This window comes from Galleria mellonella, unplaced genomic scaffold, assembly GCF_026898425.1.
Source record: "Galleria mellonella isolate WM207_F2 unplaced genomic scaffold, CSIRO_AGI_GalMel_v1 utg63, whole genome shotgun sequence".
In the NCBI taxonomy this organism is placed as follows: Eukaryota; Metazoa; Arthropoda; class Insecta; order Lepidoptera; family Pyralidae; genus Galleria; species Galleria mellonella.
In genome coordinates, this window is record NW_026442130.1 from 11224548 (window position 1) to 11245498 (window position 20951).

Below are 20951 nucleotides of genomic sequence, written 5' to 3' on the forward strand. Positions count from 1 at the left end.
ATAATTAACACCATGTAGGTACCTTAATTTCACAAATCAAGTAAGATTTAATCCTACTGCTCAAGTATAGCAGCGGAAGTTAGACAGTAATCCTTACATATTTTTTACACATTTAAATAAAATCAAACACATAAGCAAAAAAAAAAATAGGATAATTAGGCATCTAAATTTCACAATTAAGCAATATGTCATCCAGCTGTTCGAGTATGTCAGCGGGAGTTGAAGCCTCTCTTGGTCTCATGGTCTTCAGTAACATTTGGTCTTTTTTGCCAACTTCGTTAACAACTTCGTCTGCGAGATCATAAGTTTAGCAATTCCTATTTTTAATCCTGCGTTGGTTCCTGAGGAAAAGAACAAAGTCACAATTAATTAATTTATAAATATTCTTATACTCAATTTGGCTTTAAAAACCAGTTGTATGTTTGGAAGTAAAAACTTTATGTTTCATGGTAAAGTGTTTTCTGATGCGCGAGTTACCGCAAATTGTAATAAATGGCAGATATGTAATATCAGTATGAGATATGAAATACTCTGTTTAAAAATCATATAAACGCTATGTCGGGATCTAGTCATAACAGTTCTAATGCCAATCAAATTCTTTAAATCCATATTTTCCAACAGCATCAGAACTCTACTGCGATTGCAAAGCGAAAAACGCAGATACTACTCACGACGATACCAAGATACGTCTAATGAAAAACTATATTTATTATCACCTATATCACTTCAGTTCCTGTTCGAAATGAGTCGAGTTTTTGAAGTGTTTTTTGCATACATCAGTTAAGTGGTCCACGCGGCAAATCGAGGTAAGTTTAGCAATATATAGAGCTAAAGAACATCCAGCTGTTGAACTATGTTTGCAAATTTTCGTGTCGCTGGAGAAAAGTCAGTTGTTTATTTTGTGTTATTAATTCGCATTGTTTTTTATTAAGCAATATATTTAAAATGTGCTTCTTTGTTTCCAAATGCATCTTGAGATCGTTGAGTTGAGAAGAGAATTTCAGAGTGGCAATAACTGTAGATGCTTTATTAGATTTTTTTGGGTTTTAGCCAATGTTCATATTCTTCACAGTACTTGCACTTCCATATTTGCAATAAAAAATCGAGTCTATTTTACTTAAGTAATTAGATTTTCATTAATAATTAACAGAAAAAATTAGTATATTTGTCTCACTCACGAGATCGTAAACATGAAGGATTAACGAATAAACTTTGAATGACTGCACAGGTTTTTTTTTCCGCTATACAGTCGTGAAATACCCTAGATCTAGCGACTAAGTCTTTAAAACGGCAACACAGTCTGCTGCTAACTTTGACAGTTGGCTTTTGACATTGACAGTCGTTGACGATTGATAATTTTATAGTTATTATCCCAGACAATTTATCATATTGAAGACAAAGCAGCGTGGTCTCCGAACTTAGCCTGTTCCACAACAAAAAAAAATTTACTAAACAAAAAATTAAAGTTATTATCTATAATATTTAAGAGTCCGTAAGAGATTTAAATCATTACTTACCTTTATTCTGATATTGAGTTCAATTTTCATTTTTTGCAAACAAGCAATGAATAAAAGAACATTGGGAAAAAAAAACCCTTTTTTTTCTTATGTCTATTATGCTTCCTATTTGTTACAAATGATATTTTAGGACAGTAAATATTTTTATCTTACATATGAAAACTAAGAGTTGTAGTGCGAAAGTGCAAAGTTTAAAGGTTTACATTCTTTATTAATTTTAGCGATAGTTTTTTTTCTATGGTTTACCTATATTTAATCCTCAATATAAGATTAATATTTAAGAGTCCTTGTTCACCTAGTTAAATTTACGAAAGTGAAAATCCAAGCTAATTTTTCTAATAAAAGATAAGAGTAAATAGGAATGAGAGAGGGCTTCTCTCGTTTCTATACTCGGCTTGACATGCTGCCACTTGTCTAGATTATACATATATAGTTTGTAAGAGCCTGTAGTTGTTTCGTTTGGTAACTATGACAACGATTTTAATTATTACAAACTAGAAAATAAACAATTGCAGTTGAATCGAAACACTAAGAAACAACTATGCAAGTGTCTACTGTTCAGCCAGTATTTAAGTTGGAATTAAATCATAAAGTTACACCCAACGTTGTTACAATAGCCAAGTATGATGGCACGCACCCCTGCCTTACCGCATCAGCCGGATATGATAAAGTATGAACAAATTACATTTATTTAAGAAGGATGCTGTTGCCCATTTTTCGTCTTAATTAAATTTCTTTAATCGCCTTTTATGACATCCACGGGAAAGGAAGGGGTGGCTCATTCTATGCTAGGAGCACACGGCAGAACCTAAAGCCTAATTGCGGTTATCAAATTGTCTTCCAAGGAAGGGAACTTTCAACTACTGGTAAAATCCTCCCAATAGCAAAAATCAGAAAGAAATGGTCTCCAGTTCTCGGCTGCAACTCTATTTTTGACCAAGGTAGGAGTTACGGAAGCGGCAAATGTGGCGACCTCAAATCAGTGGTTGCAGGTGACTCGGGATTGTTCCTTATGGCAGTCTATGGGGGAGGCCTATGTTCGACAATGGATAGATAATATTTAACATGATGAACAATCAGTACTTTAACTTTTACGTTACGCTACGTCATTTGCACATTTTCTTATAGGTATAAAACATAAATTTACCATAATAAAAATATTTCTATATATGGCCGTAATAAGGGGGGGGGGGGGAGGTGGCGGTAGGCATTGAGGGGAAATGCCCTACCTTAAAATAAAGGCCCCAAGAAAATTTGACAGATTCGCTTTTTCAAAGTCGCTTAATTATGGCTTTTACCCTAGCAAAAAGTTGTTTTCCCCTACGTTAAACTTGGATTTAGCTACGGCCCTGTTTCTATACCTATGTTAACTCACGGTAGGCACAAAAGTTATTATCATTCAAACCCATTACAAATGAGAAATTAATGGATATGTGAAGTCGAAATCACTGACTTAAGGGACGGCTATTACATATAAATCATATATAGTGAAATTTTTAGCAGCACCGTTAATTATTGTTGATATTTTTATTAGATTATAATACATCATCCTCATGGGAGCGTTGTAAGTGGAAGGGCACAGCGCTCTCAAGCTCACGGGGAAGTTTCCGAATTGAATCTAAGTCAGGCCATTATCGCAATAGCATCGGGGCCAATAAAACCAGACTGTGGCAGAGATATGTTACTTATCGGGTCTCCTACACAGATTTTAGGTAACTGAATAAGTAAGATACTTATTTTATGAAACAGTGTAATCGGCAAAACAATAACAAATTCTTACCAAACTACGTATCCTAACAATAACTTTTTTTTCATTATCGGTAATATCAAGTGCTTAACTTTATAGTTAAATATAAACAGTTTTGTTTGTTTATATGTATTGCTTTACTTTAACCCTTAAAATACCTGAAGTTTCAAATTTTATACAGAGGTTATAAATCGCATTGGGCGCCTACAATCGATTTTAATATTTGGCTGTTTACACGTTACCAAATGTTTATTTATTTTCAAAATAAATATATAAAAATATCGTTTTGATTTTTTTTACTATTTTTCCCCATTAGTAAACATAGTAAAAGTATAAGTGTACCCATATATTTTTTAATTTGATTTAAAACATCAGGCTTTTAAGGGTTAAAGGAAGATATGTTTAATGGCAGTGAAATTACTGGGTGCTATAAATCAAGATATTATTATTATTATGTCATATTATAATGCCTCAAGATAATAGTGACAATATTGTACCGCTTTACTATCAGAAGAGCCGTAAACTTGTCTGTCAACACTGTATAAAAATAAGCTTTTAATAACACAAATAACATAATACTATACCAGATAGTACTAATACTTATAGTATAGAGTATAAATCGTCATAGTCGTAGAATACTGACGGATCTTTATATGTAATATTTGTCAGATCCGTCAGTATTCTACGACTATGACGAAATTGTACTCTCGACTGATATTAACGATTGTAGAGATTTTGTTTTTGTATTGTGCAAAAGAGTAAATACCGGTGGTGAGTGAAGCCCCTAGATGTGTAATACTAACTAGCTTTTACCCGCGATTTCGTCCTCGTTATCAGGATATGTTCATTGACCGAGATAAAAAGTAACGTAATTCCTTCTCTATCCTATATACTATATATATCTCGTAGTGATTGGTAAAGTCCTAAAGCCACCAAAAAGTAACAAATAAACTAACATTCTCATTTATAATACTATTAAACATTAATTACCTAAATGTATTCATTGCAGCGTACGATGTACACGACAACATTGATCTCTTCTTCAAAGAAGCACAAGACGGTGTGAACGTTATAGTCACAGGAAACTTTGGCAAATATAATGAGGTGGTGGTAATTGTTGGTGGTAATAGTTCCGTACAAGGTCTCGACTGGCAGGGAAATGAATTATTTTGGAATGTCGTCGGTGGAAAAGTGTATGATATTATCACTTTTGATTTTGATAAAGATGGAGAAAATGAGGTGTGTATCTAGTGTATCTATGTAAATGCAAATATAAATACACAAAATTCTTTTCTATTGAAAAGAATTTTGAGCCAACTATCGTTTGAATTTCAGAAGCCAGAGCACTAGACACTACTTGCACCTTATGGCGGTTGAAACTTAAGCAGAGCAAAGGGTACCAGGGTTTTTTATAACACTTAGAATGGCAAACAAACCGGCGGCCCACCTAATGGATAGTGGTAACCGTCGATCTATAGATGTGAACATTACAGAATATATTAGATATGTTATGCTCTCGTGCATTGCCATTCCTGAGAACTTAGATGTTATGTCTCTGTACCGTGTAATTTCACTGCCATATCCTTTCAAACCGAAACACGCAAGTTTCATGGCAGAAATATGAATAGGACAGTTCCCATGCAGACGACATTTATACAAACTTTTTCTTAGGTTTAAACTGAAGCATGTAAGTAAGACCAATACGTGATAATAAATCTGAATTTACAGTTAAATTTAATATCTTCTAGTAAAAATTTTTGTAAGTAATTGTGTTCGTAACACTATGAAGGTAACAACACCGGACTGGGATGTAAATCCCAGTAGGTACAGCGTTTTCTCTTTCTTTATCTTTACTTAATTTATATAGGTTTTTGAAATAATATCAAAAGTTCATGCTTTCAGCTCCTCATTGGCTGTGACGATTCATTCATCAGGGTATTAAAAAATAATCAGTTCATTGTGGAGATTGCAGAAACAGGACCGGTTGTATGCTTGGCTACAGTCTCGGACGTTAGGTTTGCATATGGTTTGGCGAATGGAACAATTGGTATTTATGAAGAAGGAATACGTTTGTGGAGGGTTAAAGTAAGCACCGATATAGCATTAAAATTTACACACAAGAAAATACGATGTTATTTTTATAGGTAGTGTAATATTGCCAGCGAAGTTTTCAAGTGTATATTATTTATTATCTCAAAATATTTTAGTCAAAACAAAATGCACTCTCACTGCGTTGGTCGGGCGATTCGCTCGCGTGCTGTTGGGGCAACGGGCGTATTGACTGGCGTGAGGGCAACACAGGGAAAGTACTTCGACGTGTTCAAATGAGAATGAATGCCGCTGCGATGCTTCTCGCTGATTACCGCTCTGTTGGTGCTCCGGACTTGGTCTGCGTGTCTGATAGGGGCGAAGGTAATTAATAATAAAATGTACATAGTTGTTAGTAAGATGAAATATGTAAGTAAAGTTGCGCATCTATATCCTGTGTCACCAAAAATAATAATGGGGTGAAGTGGAATGTTAGCCCCGTCTGCGCTAACGGTAGCTATTATGCTGGCAGTGTACCACCGAGGAATGATAAATGAAGATGAACTACTTATTTTACGATGATGGTTTACATATTGAAATCGACCTAACAGAGTATATTGGGGGAGGGGGGGGGGGATTGTTAGTAATGCGGACCATCATTGCTATTGTTAGCAATATACCCTGTCAGGTCGACCTCTAGGTGGTCTCCCCTGGAAACCATACTGCTGAATTTCAGGTGTATTTATCACGATGCACTAACTTGTCTTTTCGTTCTCACCTATTATTTTTTACTGGTGCCCCGCCAGCGTATACCGTTAGCGCAGGCGGGGTTAACATTTCACTATCATCCATTAAAAAAAACAGGATATATTACTAATAATAAGAGAGAAAATTAACCTTCCAATCCCTTGCATGGGATAGGGTCCACCGTAATGACATCATTTAATGTATATGCCATATCTTTATTATGCAGTAGGTACATTTAGTTTCGGCCAAATTTAATTAAATTTCGTTTAGTAGTGGTGATATCTGATAAATTCTAAAATGCACACTGCCTTTATTTGTGGTCCCTTAACACAGGTTATTATATTAACCTATTTAGAAGCCCATTTCTAAAACCATAATTACTGTACCCTTATAAAACTATAATATTAATATTAGTTAAGAAATTACAGTTATGTTTTTTACGAATAAATCCCATTTCATTTAATATGTTATATAAAAAAATAAAAAAACATTACCGAAAATTATTTTATCAGTTTTGGGCTATCCTCCGTACCAAGAAAATACTGGTTTTAACGCAACATCAAAGAAGATGCCAACAGAGGAAGATAGGATGGCTATTACTGAGTTATTTAATAAGAAACAGGCTTTAATGGTGGAACTTCAGCATTATGAAGCCAATGCAGCGAGTGGGTCCACCAGTCTGGAGAGTGCTGATCGTCCCATGACGGCGATGCCAACTAACACGCGTTTACAGGTCGCCGTCAGTGCTGTGCCTGATGAGGTAAACAAATTCATGTATCTAATAAAGGACTAGTACCCCTGGCAGGTCGACCTCTACGTAGCCACCCTTGGAAACCATCGAACTGAATTTTAGACGTATTCATTACATAGGCTAACTAATCTGTCTTTTCATCCTCAACTATCATCTCGTCATAGTCGTAGAATACTGACGGATCTGACAAATATTACATATATATATTTGTCAGTATACTACGACTATGACGATCTCTCACTGGTGTCTCGTCAGCGTATACCGTTAGCGTAGGCTGGGTTACCATTACATTATCATCCTTTAAAAATAAATAAAGGACTGGAACTTTCGATTTAGTATTTTTTTATTGGGGAATAAAAACAATGATTTGAATAAATACAATTCTGTGGGTACGAGGCTATTGGTATTTTTGCTATCAAAACTGGAAATATCAAACTAGTTATTTTTATTAAGATTTTAGATAAAATTTCACATCATTAATAACATTAGAATGATGTTGTAAAATTTCTGTTAAATTAGGGAGGTCTAGCTTTAATCGGCAGTCGTAGCTATATGTAGTAATTACCGATATAGCACAGAATATTTACAAATTTAGAAATATTGCTTTCCATCGAATAAGCAGTGTATCAAATTCAGAATTCTATTATGCCACATGGGTTGAATTGTACAAGATGGGGGCGTTATTTTATATCGAATGACTTACATTCGAACACTAACCTTCAATAAATCATGCTATTATATTGAAAAACCCTTATGTTTTTAATACATCAGGGAAACTTGGACTTAGCAATAACTACGAACAACGAGACTATAGTCCGTGCGGCGTTGATTCTGGCGGAGGGTATTTTTGAAACAGGGGAAACGTTGGCGCGGCACCCCTTACCTGCGCAGCTACGGTCCATTTTGCATGTACCCTTAAAACCGCCAAGAGATGTACCCGTCGATGTACACATAAAGGTAAAATCTTATTAATATTACCTATTTAAAATTGTAACTAGACTAGACGATATCTGTACATAAGAATTATTAAGAAAAAATTATATAAGGGCTCTTAATACAACCAATAAACGCCGAAGCATTTTCTTTTATTTTCTATGTCTGTCTATATGTTTGTTCCAACATCATGCAAAAGCTACTGGACCAAATTGGATATGATTTTCATAGTTGTGTCCCTGAAGGGCTAACTTCAAAACTGGTATATATTTTATGTTGATACGCCATTTAGCAGTTGTTAGTAATAGTTTATTACTTCCGAAATCCAAGCGTACAAAAAAGCGCGCAAAAAGTAAAATGAAAATAAATACCATTGGATGATTGGATATATTAAACATTTAGTCTCTAAGTAGTTTGTACTGTGGATGGTAGGTATATGCGACTAGGGAGATAAAAATTTTGCACCTTAATAGGCTGTTAAGGGAACTACTTCATATATGTAAAAATATAATTTTGTGTAGCTCATGTCCATGTGTGTTTAAGACATCTATTAGATGTAATATATAAATTAACAAATAGTGCAAATCTTTCAATATAAATTTATATATTTTATGACTTTTAGGCATTAGTTGGTTATGGAGACAGTGAACAGTTTCATATATTTGAACTTACAAAACAACTACCAAGATTTTCTATGTACACCTTAGCTCCTCCATCATTAGCAAACACGAAACATGGCAGCCATGTCACATTCCATATCACCGAAAGAGTCCAGAGGATCTGTATTTGGTTAAATCAGAACTTCCTTCTAGAACAAGAAATAGAGTTGGAAACAGAGGAGACAAAGGAACTTAATATAAGTTTTATATGCTTGAGAGATAGGACTCGGTTGGACATGGATTTCAAAGCAGATGGCCAAGTCAAGTTTAGCACAACTGATATAAGGCTTGCTGGTGATCTTATACAGAGTTTGGCTATATTTTTAAACCTATCTGACTTACAGGTACTATTTGTAATACATTATTGATTTTATCATAAAGTAAAAATAAGACAAGCAAACACCAATGTCTTACTTGCATATTAGTTCAATATACTTGACTAATATTCTCCAATAGGGGGAAAGGGATTGTTAGTAATGGAGACTGAGAATCCCATTGCTAGCAATATACCCAACCAGGTCGGCCTCCTCGCGGTTCCCCCTGGAAACTATCATGGTTAATTCCTGATGAATTCATCATGATGGGCTAACTGGCCTGTTTTCATTCTCATCTATCACCCTTCACTGGTGCTCCGCCAGCGTATCCCGTTAGCGTTGGCGGGGTTACCATACCATTTTCACCCACCAAAAAAAAAAAAAAAAAATATTCTCCAATAAAATACATGTAACTCAATCTGGTTAGTTTTACAGTTAAAATAATATGAAGTTTATGAAACTTTTAATAGTAGTGTTTTTGTTACTTGACATATTTAAAAAACTGTTAAGATAGTATTCATTTTTATTAATATAAAGTATTCAAAATAGACAAACTAGAAAAAAAAAATTTGTTGTTTGTAATAAAAATATGTCAAGTAAATGACCGATTATTGGTTGTTTCAAAATAAAACTAGCTATTTGTACTTAATGAATTATTAATCTTATATTTATTATACTGCTTACATTCTACAAGGTTTATTCATTGACCATAAAGTTCTACAAAACCAACACACTTCACAGGGTTAAAGAAAAACATGTTGTTGTGCGGAGGTTCACGTTGGCTGACCGCTTTTACTACCTCTTGGCCAATAACACCACCCACCACAGCGGCAGCCCCCGAGACTGTACCAAACACATCTGTCAATAAAGCATCACTGATAAATCCAACAGGGAGTGACAACTCCTTTACAAGTTCATCACGCATACGCAGTAATATTTCTGTATCAGTTCTCCTCTTAGCTGGATCTGGGTTGCGGTTATACTCATCTCTGAAGCGCAGTAGAATTTTCATAACAAAGTATGAGGGATCTCCACGGCGCAAACGTGACCGTAACTCTGGCTTCGTCCAATCTGCAGATAAAGCGTTTTGCAAGGGCACATAAATAGCTCGCCGTTTCACTGTGATGGTTACGGTTTCTCTAGCATTCTTTTCTGTATCGTCAGGCCCGCGTTTCACGGCTTTATGCTGAACTATTTCTTCCGAGTACTCATGATCGACGAGATCAGCAAACATATACCCATACATTCCCCATACATCGCCACAGAGGAATTTCTTGTTGCTATCACGGCAAACGTTGTTAATACGTTCTAATTGTTCTTGTTTTAATCCAGTTGCACAAACTATGTCAAATGCTGTAAAATATTCATCTGGTAATTCATCCACAGATTTAGTTTCTGATGTAACGTCTACCATTGGATTCAGGGCTCTTGCTCTCTGTAACGACGCCTCTGCTCTATTTTCACCGACTTTATCTGGAGGTGCTAAAAACTGAGAGTACAAGTCAATTTCCTTCAACTTTTCATTATCTAAAAGGCAAACGCTTTTGACTCCAGATAAAATTATGTTCTTAGCGGTTTCAGCACCAAGACCAGATAGACCAATTATTAATACTTTTGATGCACGTAATCTTTTTTGAGATTCTAGGCCCCATAGACGTATTTGGCGATCATATTGTTCAGCCTCAGCTTCAGACAACTCCATTTCATTATTTTCGACCATTTTCGAAGAATTTTAAGCAGTATTTAGTAAATATAATGATTATAAAATTTCCGTACAATAAAGCTTGATTTTGACAGTTCCCACGCCGCCGGCATATTACGCGACGCCATTTTGTTTAGAGTTGTCCATTCATAATTTCAATCATAATCGATTAAAAATTATCAATTTAATTTTTTATTCATAGACCACCATTTAAACAAAGTGCTCACAGTTATTGTCGTTAATTTATTAATTTTTATTTTTATTGTTATTTAGTAATCTCTCAAGTAACTACTGATTATTAATTTTTGGTTGGTTAAGGCACCGCATCCGGAAATCATTTACTTTTTTAATAATACGAGTGGGATTTTTTTAATGCTATTTATTTAAATTTAATTGCACAATTATATAAGTGTACATATGGAGGACTTAACACCTAATAGGTTTCTCTAATAGTCAACCATGAGGCAAGCAGAAAACTGAGTAGGCGGTAAATTTATTACTAAAATATCTATAAATATTGTTACTACATATTACATGCATACATCCTACATAAATATATATTTATTTATTTATTCTTTATTGACCGCATTACAAAAAAAATGTCTGATACAAAAGGCGGACTTAATACTATATAGCATTCTCTCCTAGTCAACCTTTGGCAAACAGAAATTTAATTAAGCGGTGAAAAAAATTGTTGCAAATAAATATATATACACGGTGGAAGAGATAGGTTCGCGAAAACGAAAATAGCTGATTCAGATGAATGATCTGAATCAGATGGCGGATTATTTCCCCACCGGAATTGCACCACAGAGCTGTTCCGCACGTCGCGGTAGGATTTTAATACGAATATTACATTGCTGTTTTTTGGTATTTCATAGTGTATGACTATAAAATATTATAATTTCTTTATATTACGACATAATATCATAGATTACATGATTTTGAATGAGAAAAATAGGGGGGAAAAATAAAATTTTCTGTATAGAATTTTCACTAGCTTTCGGTTCTGAATAATGGTCTGAATTTACTGTTTCAGTTTTTGCTAACCTGTCCCTTACTCCCTGTATATATAATACACACCATAATTCTAATGATGATAAATTAGAAGATAAAATAAGGAAAAAAAATATTGTAGATATTATATATTTGTTTTTTAGTCGGTTGCTCATTTTCCGGAGGCAGAAAAGAAACTACGGGCTGAAATGGATAATGTTTCAGAAATAGGAGAAATGAGATCTCGATTAGCTGCCGAAACTGCGGAGCGTGCTCAATTGATTACTGCGCTATTACCTGCTGCACAAGACGCAGCTTCGTATGATTTGTAAGTTTCATTACAAATGTTACCAGTAAGTTGTGTACATCGCTATATTCATAACTTATGTTAATGTATAATTTTTAGAAAGGAAATGTTGAATCGATATAAAGAAGTAATTATGTTGAATGAAGAACTTTTGATGGGGTGTCACATACGTAGAGCAACTCAAGAGCAGGCAGTTACTTCACTGAAAAATCTTCACACTGTTTTACAACAAGCAACTCGATTAAGAGGTAAGTTGATAAAATGCAATCCGTACTTAGTACTTATTTCATAAAAATAATTGGATATATATTTTTTTTTCAGTGGGAAAATACAGTAAAGCTGTAGTTTCAGCCAGCAGAAAAGCTGTAAGAGAAAATAATATTGAAGCTTTAATTAAAATTATTCAGGTAGGGGATTCCTAATTATAAGCTGATAAATGGACAACACAATATAATAAACATTATAATTTATTTTATTACATAATCAGTCATTATTAAATACTGTTAATAAATAAAATACAATATAAAATGTCGTCTTATTGTATAAGATCCTCTCAGGCAGTTCATACAAATAGGACAATGCCAATCTCAATTCAATTATTGGATATATTTCTATTATTAAAAAAAGATGTCAAGGTATTTTCAGTCTATTATTATTATCTACATTATTTCAGTCAAATCTGAACAATATATTGTATATTCTCATTTGGTATTTTATTTTCCTTTAACTACCACCACCACGTACGAGGTCCGGTCGGCCAAAAAAGCGTTGTCAGCAATGGTTAAAGACAAATCATTCAAAGAATAATTTCTAATCACTCCCCTGGCCGAGGTAGAGACGATGAACCCGCATTTACTGCAAACCATTTTCTCCTTAGACATCCTTCTGGGCTACCAGGACCTGTATCTTTGGACGACAGAAATTTGTTCCAAAGGTCGCACTGGTGTATAATTGGCTAAACAACAGGATTAAATTTAAATTCATGTTTGGCTTAGTTTTATGGCTTGGAGAAATATTTCAAAAACTTGTTTTATCCAAGGCACATCTTTCAAAATAATAGTTTATAATAATATAACTTTCAAACAGTGATCTGGCGAGTAGCGTAATGAACGTCATCAGCGCTAACATTTAAAAGTAATCTAGGTTCAGATGGTTTCGGTTCTAATAATAACAAGCGGATAGCAGCCAGCCGGGAACATATTGCTTGCGCCTGAGAAGGGGTTGGTGCGCGAATATTCGCAGCTGATTTGTACGGTCGTCCATCTAGTGCTACGATGGCTGCGGCGGTGTTCAGAGCCCGGGAGAGTGTGGTCTCGTCGGAGCCAGTTCTTTCAACCTGAAGTAAAATAAAAATATATCATCTTTTATTATCAATTCCAAATAATTTCTTAATTAGTAATCTAATTACATTAATAAAAAAATAAGAAGCGCAGTGAGTGAGTGGCCCGTGTAAAGTGGTTCATGTAATGTATAGAGGAATATATTGCATCTATTTATTATGGTCAACAGTTAATGAATGTCTGTCACCAGAGGGAGACTTTGTACAAAAAGTCGATTGCTTGGGTCCTCTGTCCCTTTCGTGTTTCAACTGTAAAGCAGTTGTGTTTGCATGGCTGTGTTTCGGTTTGAAGGTTGGGATATGGCATGAATTTACTGGGTACAGAGGAATAACACCTGAGTCCTTAGGAATGGCAACGCATGCGGGATATTATGTGCGAAACAGTACACTCTGTTATGTCCATGGTACTGCTCATGTCTATAGGCGACGGTTACCACTTTCTATCAGGAGGGCCGTCAGATTGTTTGCCATTCTAAGTAGTATAAAAAAAATCTTTGCATAGCCCTAGCGTAAATGATAGATTTTATGCAGAATGCAGGGGAAGGTGGCATAATCTGTGATTGAAGAATACTTATTACAATATATCTGGTTTATATAGAGTGACACTCCTTACCTCAGCTGCCACAGCTCTCAACATAAGTCTCTCAGCTGGTGAACAGTTTCGAATAGCCCTAACCGTGGCGCTGGATGCAGCTTCGCCTAATGCCTGCTGCACTTCCTTCAGGCCGGCGCCCTCGGGCCCCGCCAACTCTATAGCCCGCGAGCATAATGCGAGAGCACGACGAGCATCCCCTGACACCGCCGCTACTTTTCTATAATTGAAGATATCAAAGTTATGTTTTTTTATATCACTAGTGCACTTTTTTGTTTAATGGTAAAAAATTATCAATCGATTGATCCATAATCTATTTGTAACATTATCTAGATTATCTTTATACCTACCTTGCGATCAACTGGATAGCATCAGGAGTGACATTGGCACCAGCCAGCCTGGTGGCCACTATTCTCTGCAGCTGAGTGTGTGTGTATGGAGGGAACGTGAGGCGGGTGAGGCCAAGGCGCGAGGCTACGCGGGCAGCGAGTGCTCGCTCTGGCAGGTCCATGGTGTTGGCGACTGCGAGAACAGTCAGCAAGGCCGAGTTGTGGGCCGCCCATTCCATAATGCTGTATAGGACGTCTTGTCGCCGGGTGCAGAGGGCGTCTAACTATAATTTCCAAGAAATTATTATTTTTTGTGTCAGTAAGGATCACATTCTACACACGCGAGTATTCAGGTAATCTTTCTGAAGTTAATCAAGTGACGAGTAACAAATGTATTGGCGTTCTGTCACGGATAAATAATTAGCAGTCAAAGATCGACTTAATGTGCCAGTTAAGACTACTATAAAAAAATCCTTTTACGGAATTGGTAGAGAAAAATTAAATGGCAATCTGCTTAATGTTGTAAAAAAGTTGTATTTTTTAAACTGGATATCTTTCTCTAACAATGTAATTGAAAAATATGATATTTTTTTTTTATTTGTCAAGAAATAAAAAAAAATAACCAATAAGCTAAAGTGATAAGCAGTAATATCTTGATGGTATAAAAAACAAATCAGCACTATGGAACTTTTGGAAGTGGTAGTACTGTAAGTAAAGTTATTCACCTATTTGTACGAAACTATTTTTTTCCTTACCTCATCAACAAGTAGTACTGTAGGTGTTCTCCTGGGGCCAGGGTTTGTGAATCTTTTTTCTAGTAGTGAACAAGCCTGCTCCCATAAAACAGATTTACCTTAAATTAAAACCAACAATATATAAATAAAATGTAATGTTCCAATGTGGGTATATGTTTTGTATGATAGATGCGCTAGGGTCACAATATATTCTGTGATGGTATTATTGTCTCTTAATCATTTATTCAAAGAGCAATAAAATAAAAAAGAAAATAAAAAAGTATAAAATGTGTGGCTGCCAGTAGGTCAGCAACAGACATGTCTATTAATTTCTTCAGGTAGTGATTACCACTTTTAATAAGGTAGACTTAAAACTGAGTATTAGATAAACAAGTGGACAAAGTTACAGGTATATTATAAGTGTAATAATAAACAAAAAATATATAATTTTTTTATAATCTTACCAGTTAGTTGTTTATAGATCTGCACATAAGCTTGCCTTGGTTCAGTTATCCTCATTCCATTGACTTCTACAAGCTGGAAGTCTGGAAGGTCGACTTCATCCTTGAGGATCTTTAAAGCTGAACAGACTGTTGCAGTTTTTCCAGTTCCTGGTACTCCTGATATGTACATACTCCTGGGGAAATAATTTATTTTTTATTACCAATTACAATCTCTAGATGGAGACAAGACCTACACATATTTGCTAGTTTAAGATGGTATTTTCCATCACAATTTTTAATGTCCGCTAGATTGGAATTCTCTTTTGTGTAAATTCAAAAATTGATAAGAATGATTCGGCATTAATAGTATACAATTAGGCTAAATCATTATTTAATAATTGCTTACCCACTAGTACCGTCCAAAAGTTTATTTCGCACAAATGATAGTATTTCATCCATTTGGCTTTCTCTTCCAGGGAGATAAGTGTTGTCTTTGACAAATTCTGAAAATAAATTGTAATAGTTATAATTTTAATTATAATATTGAATTTTGTAAAAATAATGTTACTGATATCCTTGCTAATCCTTATAAAACCTTTAAAGACATAAAAGTGAGTTTATTGTTTGTTTGTTGCCCTATAGAATCTTAAGCCTTCTTTCCATGTTTTTTTTATTGTTGAAATAAATCAAGGTGATATAATTCATGTTCAAAATTAAAGAAAACGTGGTTAAAAAATAAATTTGACAGCTATGTTTTTTTTTCTGCAATGGACATTATAAAGGTATCCAAACACGATTAATTTAAAGTGAACTTGTTCTTTAATATAATTTTTGGGCATTCAATGTTATGATGGAAATTTTCACCATTATGCAAAGAAGGGTTAAAGGCTTAACCGGTCATTATGAAATTTGGTATATACATACTATATTAAATTAAACAGGATATAGGCTACTTTCTCTCTCAAAAGTCATCAGTCAGTAAACATATTCTGATCATGTGGACAAAGTCGCATGTAAAATGCAAAATTAATTTTTTACTCTTTTACATTAGATCTGCCCCAAGCAAATTGGCAGTCAAACATAAACTAAGTTGTTTATAGTTAAAATCCCTAGAATTACAATATGTTTTAGACGCTTTTCGTTTTATAAATTTAAATAAAAACAATAAGTTAATTTTTAATTACTATTATATATTACTATACTATATATATTATATATTACTATACTAATTGTTTATTTGCTCATGTTGGATTTACAATTTTATTTTAAGTTCTTCCTGTCTACAGTTGACTATACTAACGTAGATAGTGCTATATTGTGTTAAGTTCGTCATTTACACTATCTAGGTGTTTTAAAGTTTAAAAAATAAAAAAATAATTAATTAAAGCTAGTACTTTTACACAAACAAGTAATTATTTTTGGCAAAATATGAGAGAATGAACTATTTAGATCAAAATAAACAGACTTTTTTTTTTATACAACTTAAAATGGCAAACAAGCTGACGGCCCATCTGATGGAAAGTGGTAACCGTCGCCTATAGACATGAGCAGTACCATGGACATAACATACTGTTTCGCCTATGATACTCCCCATGCGTTGCCATTCCTGAGGACTCAGGTGTTATTCCTCTGTAACCAGTAAATTCACGCCATATCCCAACCTTCAAACCAAAACACAGCCATGCAATCACGAATGGGATAGAGGTATCCAAGCAATCGACTTTTGTACAAAGTCTCCCTCTGGTATACTTATGAATACAAATATTTACGTTATATATGTATTTTTAGTGGGATTGGTTATATTGGAAAGTGAGGTAGTGTTAAACATGTTACACTACCAGGTCTATCTATATTTTAAAGATATATTTACATTCATCAACATATTAAGAAAATAAAGATCTCAGAAATAGTTTTGTGTATAAAAAATATTCTATACCATTAATGTTATCCACTGAATGTGTTCTAGAATGTAGAGAAGGTGTAAGATTCATTGTTTTTCTGACACTCCTTTTTGGAGTTTGCATAGGTGTAGCTTTTGAAGTTCTTGGTGTTTTTGGCGCTTTTGGTGTTCTTGGTGTTTTTAGAATTCTCTGCATAGGTTTAAAGTCATTGTCATCCTCGTTTATTGTACTAACTGACTTCCTTGGTGTACGTTTAATAGGAGAAACATCATGTTCCATATAATTTATAGGATTTTTTATTACTCTGCCTGATCGAGTAGAATAAGTCTCTTTTTCCTCATCTTTAAATACCAATATTTTTTTTGGAGTGACATCAATAGTTTTAGATATTAACTGTTTTCTCTTAGGAGTGCTTGGTACATTTTGTCTTATGATCAATGTTGGCAATTCATCATCTGAGTTTTCTTGTAATTCCATAGACAACACCTCCTCTATGTTATTATTATTTAATCTTTTTGAGCTCTTTGGAGTTTCTGTAACAGTTGTCTTTGGTGTTGCCTTTTTTAAAGGTGATATTTGTTCAGATTTATCAGTTAAAATGGCTCTCTTAAGAAGTATCTTAGTACCATCTGCTGCTGAGACACTCCAGTTTTTCTGTTCAGAAAGAGACACTCTGCTCATTTTCTTGATCAAGCTGATTGGGGTTCGAGAGGTTCTACCTTTTGGAGTGTCTGTTTTCTTGGGTGTATAGAGAAGCTGTAGTGCTTTTCTCTCATCCTCCATCACTGGTTCAATATACACTTTTCTTTTACTTATAGCCATAATTCTATAACGGCAAATGTAAGTATATGGAGGCAGACTTAAATTATCATCTAAATCCTTTGTAAATTTAAATAATATTGTACATTTTTTAAAGAATGTTTCAATAGACACATCAGTATCAAATGGACGATGATCTTCTATTACCTAAAATAAAAAGTTTATAATAATGGTCATTGTATATAAAACAAAATAACCAATATCAACAGGCTGTGCTTATATGTCTACCAATAACAATCTATATGCCTATAGTATTCTATTTATGGCAAACTGTCTGGGTGGATTAAATAAAAATACCCTTCATCATAATAATTTCAGCCATTATCCATCCACTGCTGGACATAAGCTTCCCCAATAAACAGCCATAAGGAACTGTTCTGAGCCACCGGCATCCACTAACTCCCTGCAATGTATTTGAGGTTGTCACTCCATCTAGTAGTGGGGTCATCCTACACTGCCTTTATTCATACAGGGTCACCACTTAAAAACTTTTTTCCCCATCAGTTGTCAGTTCTTCTAGCTGTGACCAGCACATTGCTACCTTATGCCCAAAAATACCCTTAGCTAGTATAAATAAACCATAACATTAATATACTAGAAAGGTCAAATTAAGAGTATTCAAAGTGCATGCATGAATTACTTAAATAAATTAAATATAAATTATATATTCTATTATCAAGTCACCTTGCTTCCCACTTAATTGGCATATTTGCATGGGCACAGCCTACCCGGCTGTGCCCATTCCAAGGTGTGAACTGAGCTTTTAACTATGTGTAAAGACTTGGGGGAAGGGATTGTTAGCAATGGAGTTTGATAGCCCCATTGCTAACAATATGCCCTATCAGGTCAAACTTCACGTGATTCCCCCTGGAAACCATTGTGAACAATTCTCATTGAATTCATCACGATGGGCTAACTGACCTGTTTCATCCTCATCTATTATCATTCACTGGTGCCCTATCAGAGTATACCGATAGCGCAGGTGGGATTACTATTTCATTATCACCTATAAAAAAAAAGGCTGACACTCTCCCTGGAATATTTTTTATGGAATATATTTGTGATAATTATGACTTGATTAGTTCAATAATTTATATAAAATGTTGTATTACATAAATAAATAAATGGCTAAGAATCATATAAATTCTGTATTATGAAAATCTGAGGACATAATTTAGAATATTGAGATTGAGTATTTTAGAGGTTAAATGTGTCCATGTATCTTGAAACAATTTTTTAAACAACTTGGAATGGCAAACAAACTGACGGTCTACCTGATGGAAAGTGGTAACTGTTGTTTATAAACATGAGCAGTACCATAGATATACCAGAATATACTGTTTCGCCCATGATACTCCCCATGTGTTGTCATTCCTAAGGACTCAGGTGTTATTTTTCTGTGCCCTGTAAATTCACTGACATATCCTACCCTTCAAACCGAAACAGCCATGCAAACACAACTGCTTCATGGTAGAAACACAAATGGGTCAGAGGTGCCCAACTAAATAAAATACTTCTTCTGTCTTAAATTTCTGTCTGGCTCTATCTTATGAGTTCTTTTTGGTAAATAACAAAATCTGAACCCAGTGGTAGAGTCATTTAAAGTGATGAATTAAAAGGGTTTATAAATAAGTTAATTTAGATACAATCAGTTTAAATTCTATTCAAAAACTTAGTATTTAAGATAATAATAGTTAAAATTATATTAACTAACCTCTTTATCACGAAAGCATATAGGTTCTATATCATTGAAACATGACGAAGGTAGATCGCTTGGTTTTGAGTACCATTTGACTTTTGCTCTAAAAGGATCATTATTATTCGATCTATCTTCATACAATGATAATATTTGAGCAACATCACAACCATCTTCCGTGTCTGGTTCCGCAGCATCGGCATTAGATACCAAAACAAAGTTTCCAATTTCAGCGGTTATATTTTGAAACTGAAACTTTCTACAATAAATTCATTAATATACATAAAATGTAATAATTATAATACAAAATATCCTAATATTTCACGTAATAATTTTAAATTTACTTACTCATAGTAATAAAAAGAGTTTGATAAACTTTGTGGATCCGGTATTTCTTCACTTAACCACTTTACAGTTTTAGCTTTCGGTGCAACTTTTCTTGGCATTTTTATGTTTATTTGTATAATGAATTTAAAATTCAGATAGAATAAAAAATAATCAATATTAATTAAAGATTGTTTTGGTTTAATTTGATTGACCACAAAAAATACTATTATTAGCACAGATTACAGACACTAAATTTATAAGCAAAGAGTATATAACTAAAGACTTGACCACAGATTAGAGACTATAGACTAAGAACATTACTTAGAGGTCCAAAACTCCTTCCCTAAAATGCTATTTCCCAAACTTTGCGGATGCATTTTGTGCCGTGCCATAAGAAAAGAAAAAAAAATTAGAGAGACTATGGACTTGACTAGGAATAAGGAATTACTAATACACTAGCCTGCTATGAATAGCATCTGATGAGTATCTTTCATCCTCTTTTTACTAATTATGTTTACATAAGAAGAAAGGAGGCGACCATATGATTCACAGATTTTATTTTATCATTCCTTCTATGTAATTCCTTGTTCTTAGTGTATGCCATGCCAATTGACATTCAATTAATTGACATGCATTTATTAAAATGTTACGGAAAAAGGCGGGAAACTCGAATAAGAACAAGCGGGTTTTTTAAATTTTTTTTATTAATTTATAAAAACTATCTCTATCAATTCTTATTATTGAATAAAATATTATATTTTCACTAAATTCAGTGACAGTAATATAATTAGCATTCATGGGGAAGCGCAGTTGTAGGAAAAGGAAAAAAAAAGATGACGATTCAGGTGATGTAGACCATGAACCTTGTAATGACAAGGATATATATTCGGAAGATACTTCTACTGACTCAGAATCTGAAATTGATAAGGCCGATAAGTATAAACCTTACTACGTCACAGATTATATTAGAAGATATCCCGAGGAATCCCCTGGGACAGAATTTGTTGTCTTTGTAGAATCCTCAGATAGTCAGAAAACCATTGGATCCAGAGACTTGCTCTCACTCTCCT

The 20951-nt window shown here is 34.2% G+C and overlaps 3 protein-coding genes across 6 annotated transcripts; 1 reads left to right on the top strand and 2 right to left on the bottom strand.

The window, feature by feature from the left end:
- The first annotated feature begins 535 nt into the window (after positions 1–535).
- On the top strand, positions 536–12200 carry LOC113521596 (Bardet-Biedl syndrome 2 protein homolog). 4 transcript variants are annotated; one of them, XM_052899803.1, is made up of 11 exons: positions 536–806; positions 3052–3229; positions 4274–4503; positions 5167–5349; positions 5472–5676; positions 6552–6799; positions 7562–7747; positions 8346–8726; positions 11559–11722; positions 11801–11949; positions 12023–12200. In XM_052899803.1, exons 2-11 carry the CDS (start codon positions 3196–3198, stop codon positions 12121–12123), a joined length of 1881 nt encoding a protein of 626 aa, XP_052755763.1. In that variant the 5' UTR covers positions 536–806; positions 3052–3195; the 3' UTR covers positions 12124–12200. The 4 variants fall into 4 exon arrangements, with proteins under 4 accessions (XP_052755763.1, XP_052755762.1, XP_026762973.2 ...); XM_052899802.1 differs by lacking the exon at positions 536–806 and adding an exon at positions 1433–1714; XM_026907172.3 differs by lacking the exon at positions 536–806 and adding an exon at positions 1986–2187.
- LOC113521598 (SUMO-activating enzyme subunit 1) lies at positions 9335–10516 on the bottom strand. The gene has a single exon (XM_026907173.3). The coding sequence runs from the start codon at positions 10414–10416 to the stop codon at positions 9397–9399; it is 1020 nt and encodes a 339-aa protein (XP_026762974.1). The 5' UTR covers positions 10417–10516; the 3' UTR covers positions 9335–9396.
- LOC113521667 (origin recognition complex subunit 1) lies at positions 12153–20315 on the bottom strand. The gene is made up of 9 exons (XM_026907278.3): positions 19903–20315; positions 19573–19813; positions 17075–18005; positions 15545–15641; positions 15160–15332; positions 14717–14814; positions 13983–14245; positions 13654–13852; positions 12153–13037 (listed from the first exon to the last, which is right to left on the bottom strand). The coding sequence occupies exons 1-9, from the start codon at positions 19998–20000 to the stop codon at positions 12780–12782; spliced, it is 2358 nt and encodes a 785-aa protein (XP_026763079.2). The 5' UTR covers positions 20001–20315; the 3' UTR covers positions 12153–12779.
- Positions 20316–20951: the final 636 nt, after the last annotated feature.

Bases quoted from the DNA above. Each gene is read 5' to 3' on its own strand.
- LOC113521596 (XM_026907172.3), top strand. From the start codon at position 2,059: ATGCAAGTGTCTACTGTTCAGCCAGTATTTAAGTTGGAATTAAATCAT. The intron at 2,188-3,051 runs GTATGAACAAAT...TATTTTTATTAG, and splicing joins CATCAGCCGGATATGATAAA to ATTATAATACATCATCCTCA. The intron at 11,950-12,022 runs GTAAGTTGATAA...TTTTTTTTTCAG, and splicing joins ACAAGCAACTCGATTAAGAG to TGGGAAAATACAGTAAAGCT.
- LOC113521598 (XM_026907173.3), bottom strand. From the start codon at position 10,416: ATGGTCGAAAATAATGAAATGGAGTTGTCTGAAGCTGAGGCTGAACAA.
- LOC113521667 (XM_026907278.3), bottom strand. From the start codon at position 20,000: ATGCCAAGAAAAGTTGCACCGAAAGCTAAAACTGTAAAGTGGTTAAGT. The intron at 19,814-19,902 runs GTAAGTAAATTT...AATTTATTGTAG, and splicing joins AACTCTTTTTATTACTATGA to AAAGTTTCAGTTTCAAAATA. The intron at 15,333-15,544 runs GTAAGCAATTAT...TTATTTCCCCAG, and splicing joins CTTTTGGACGGTACTAGTGG to GAGTATGTACATATCAGGAG.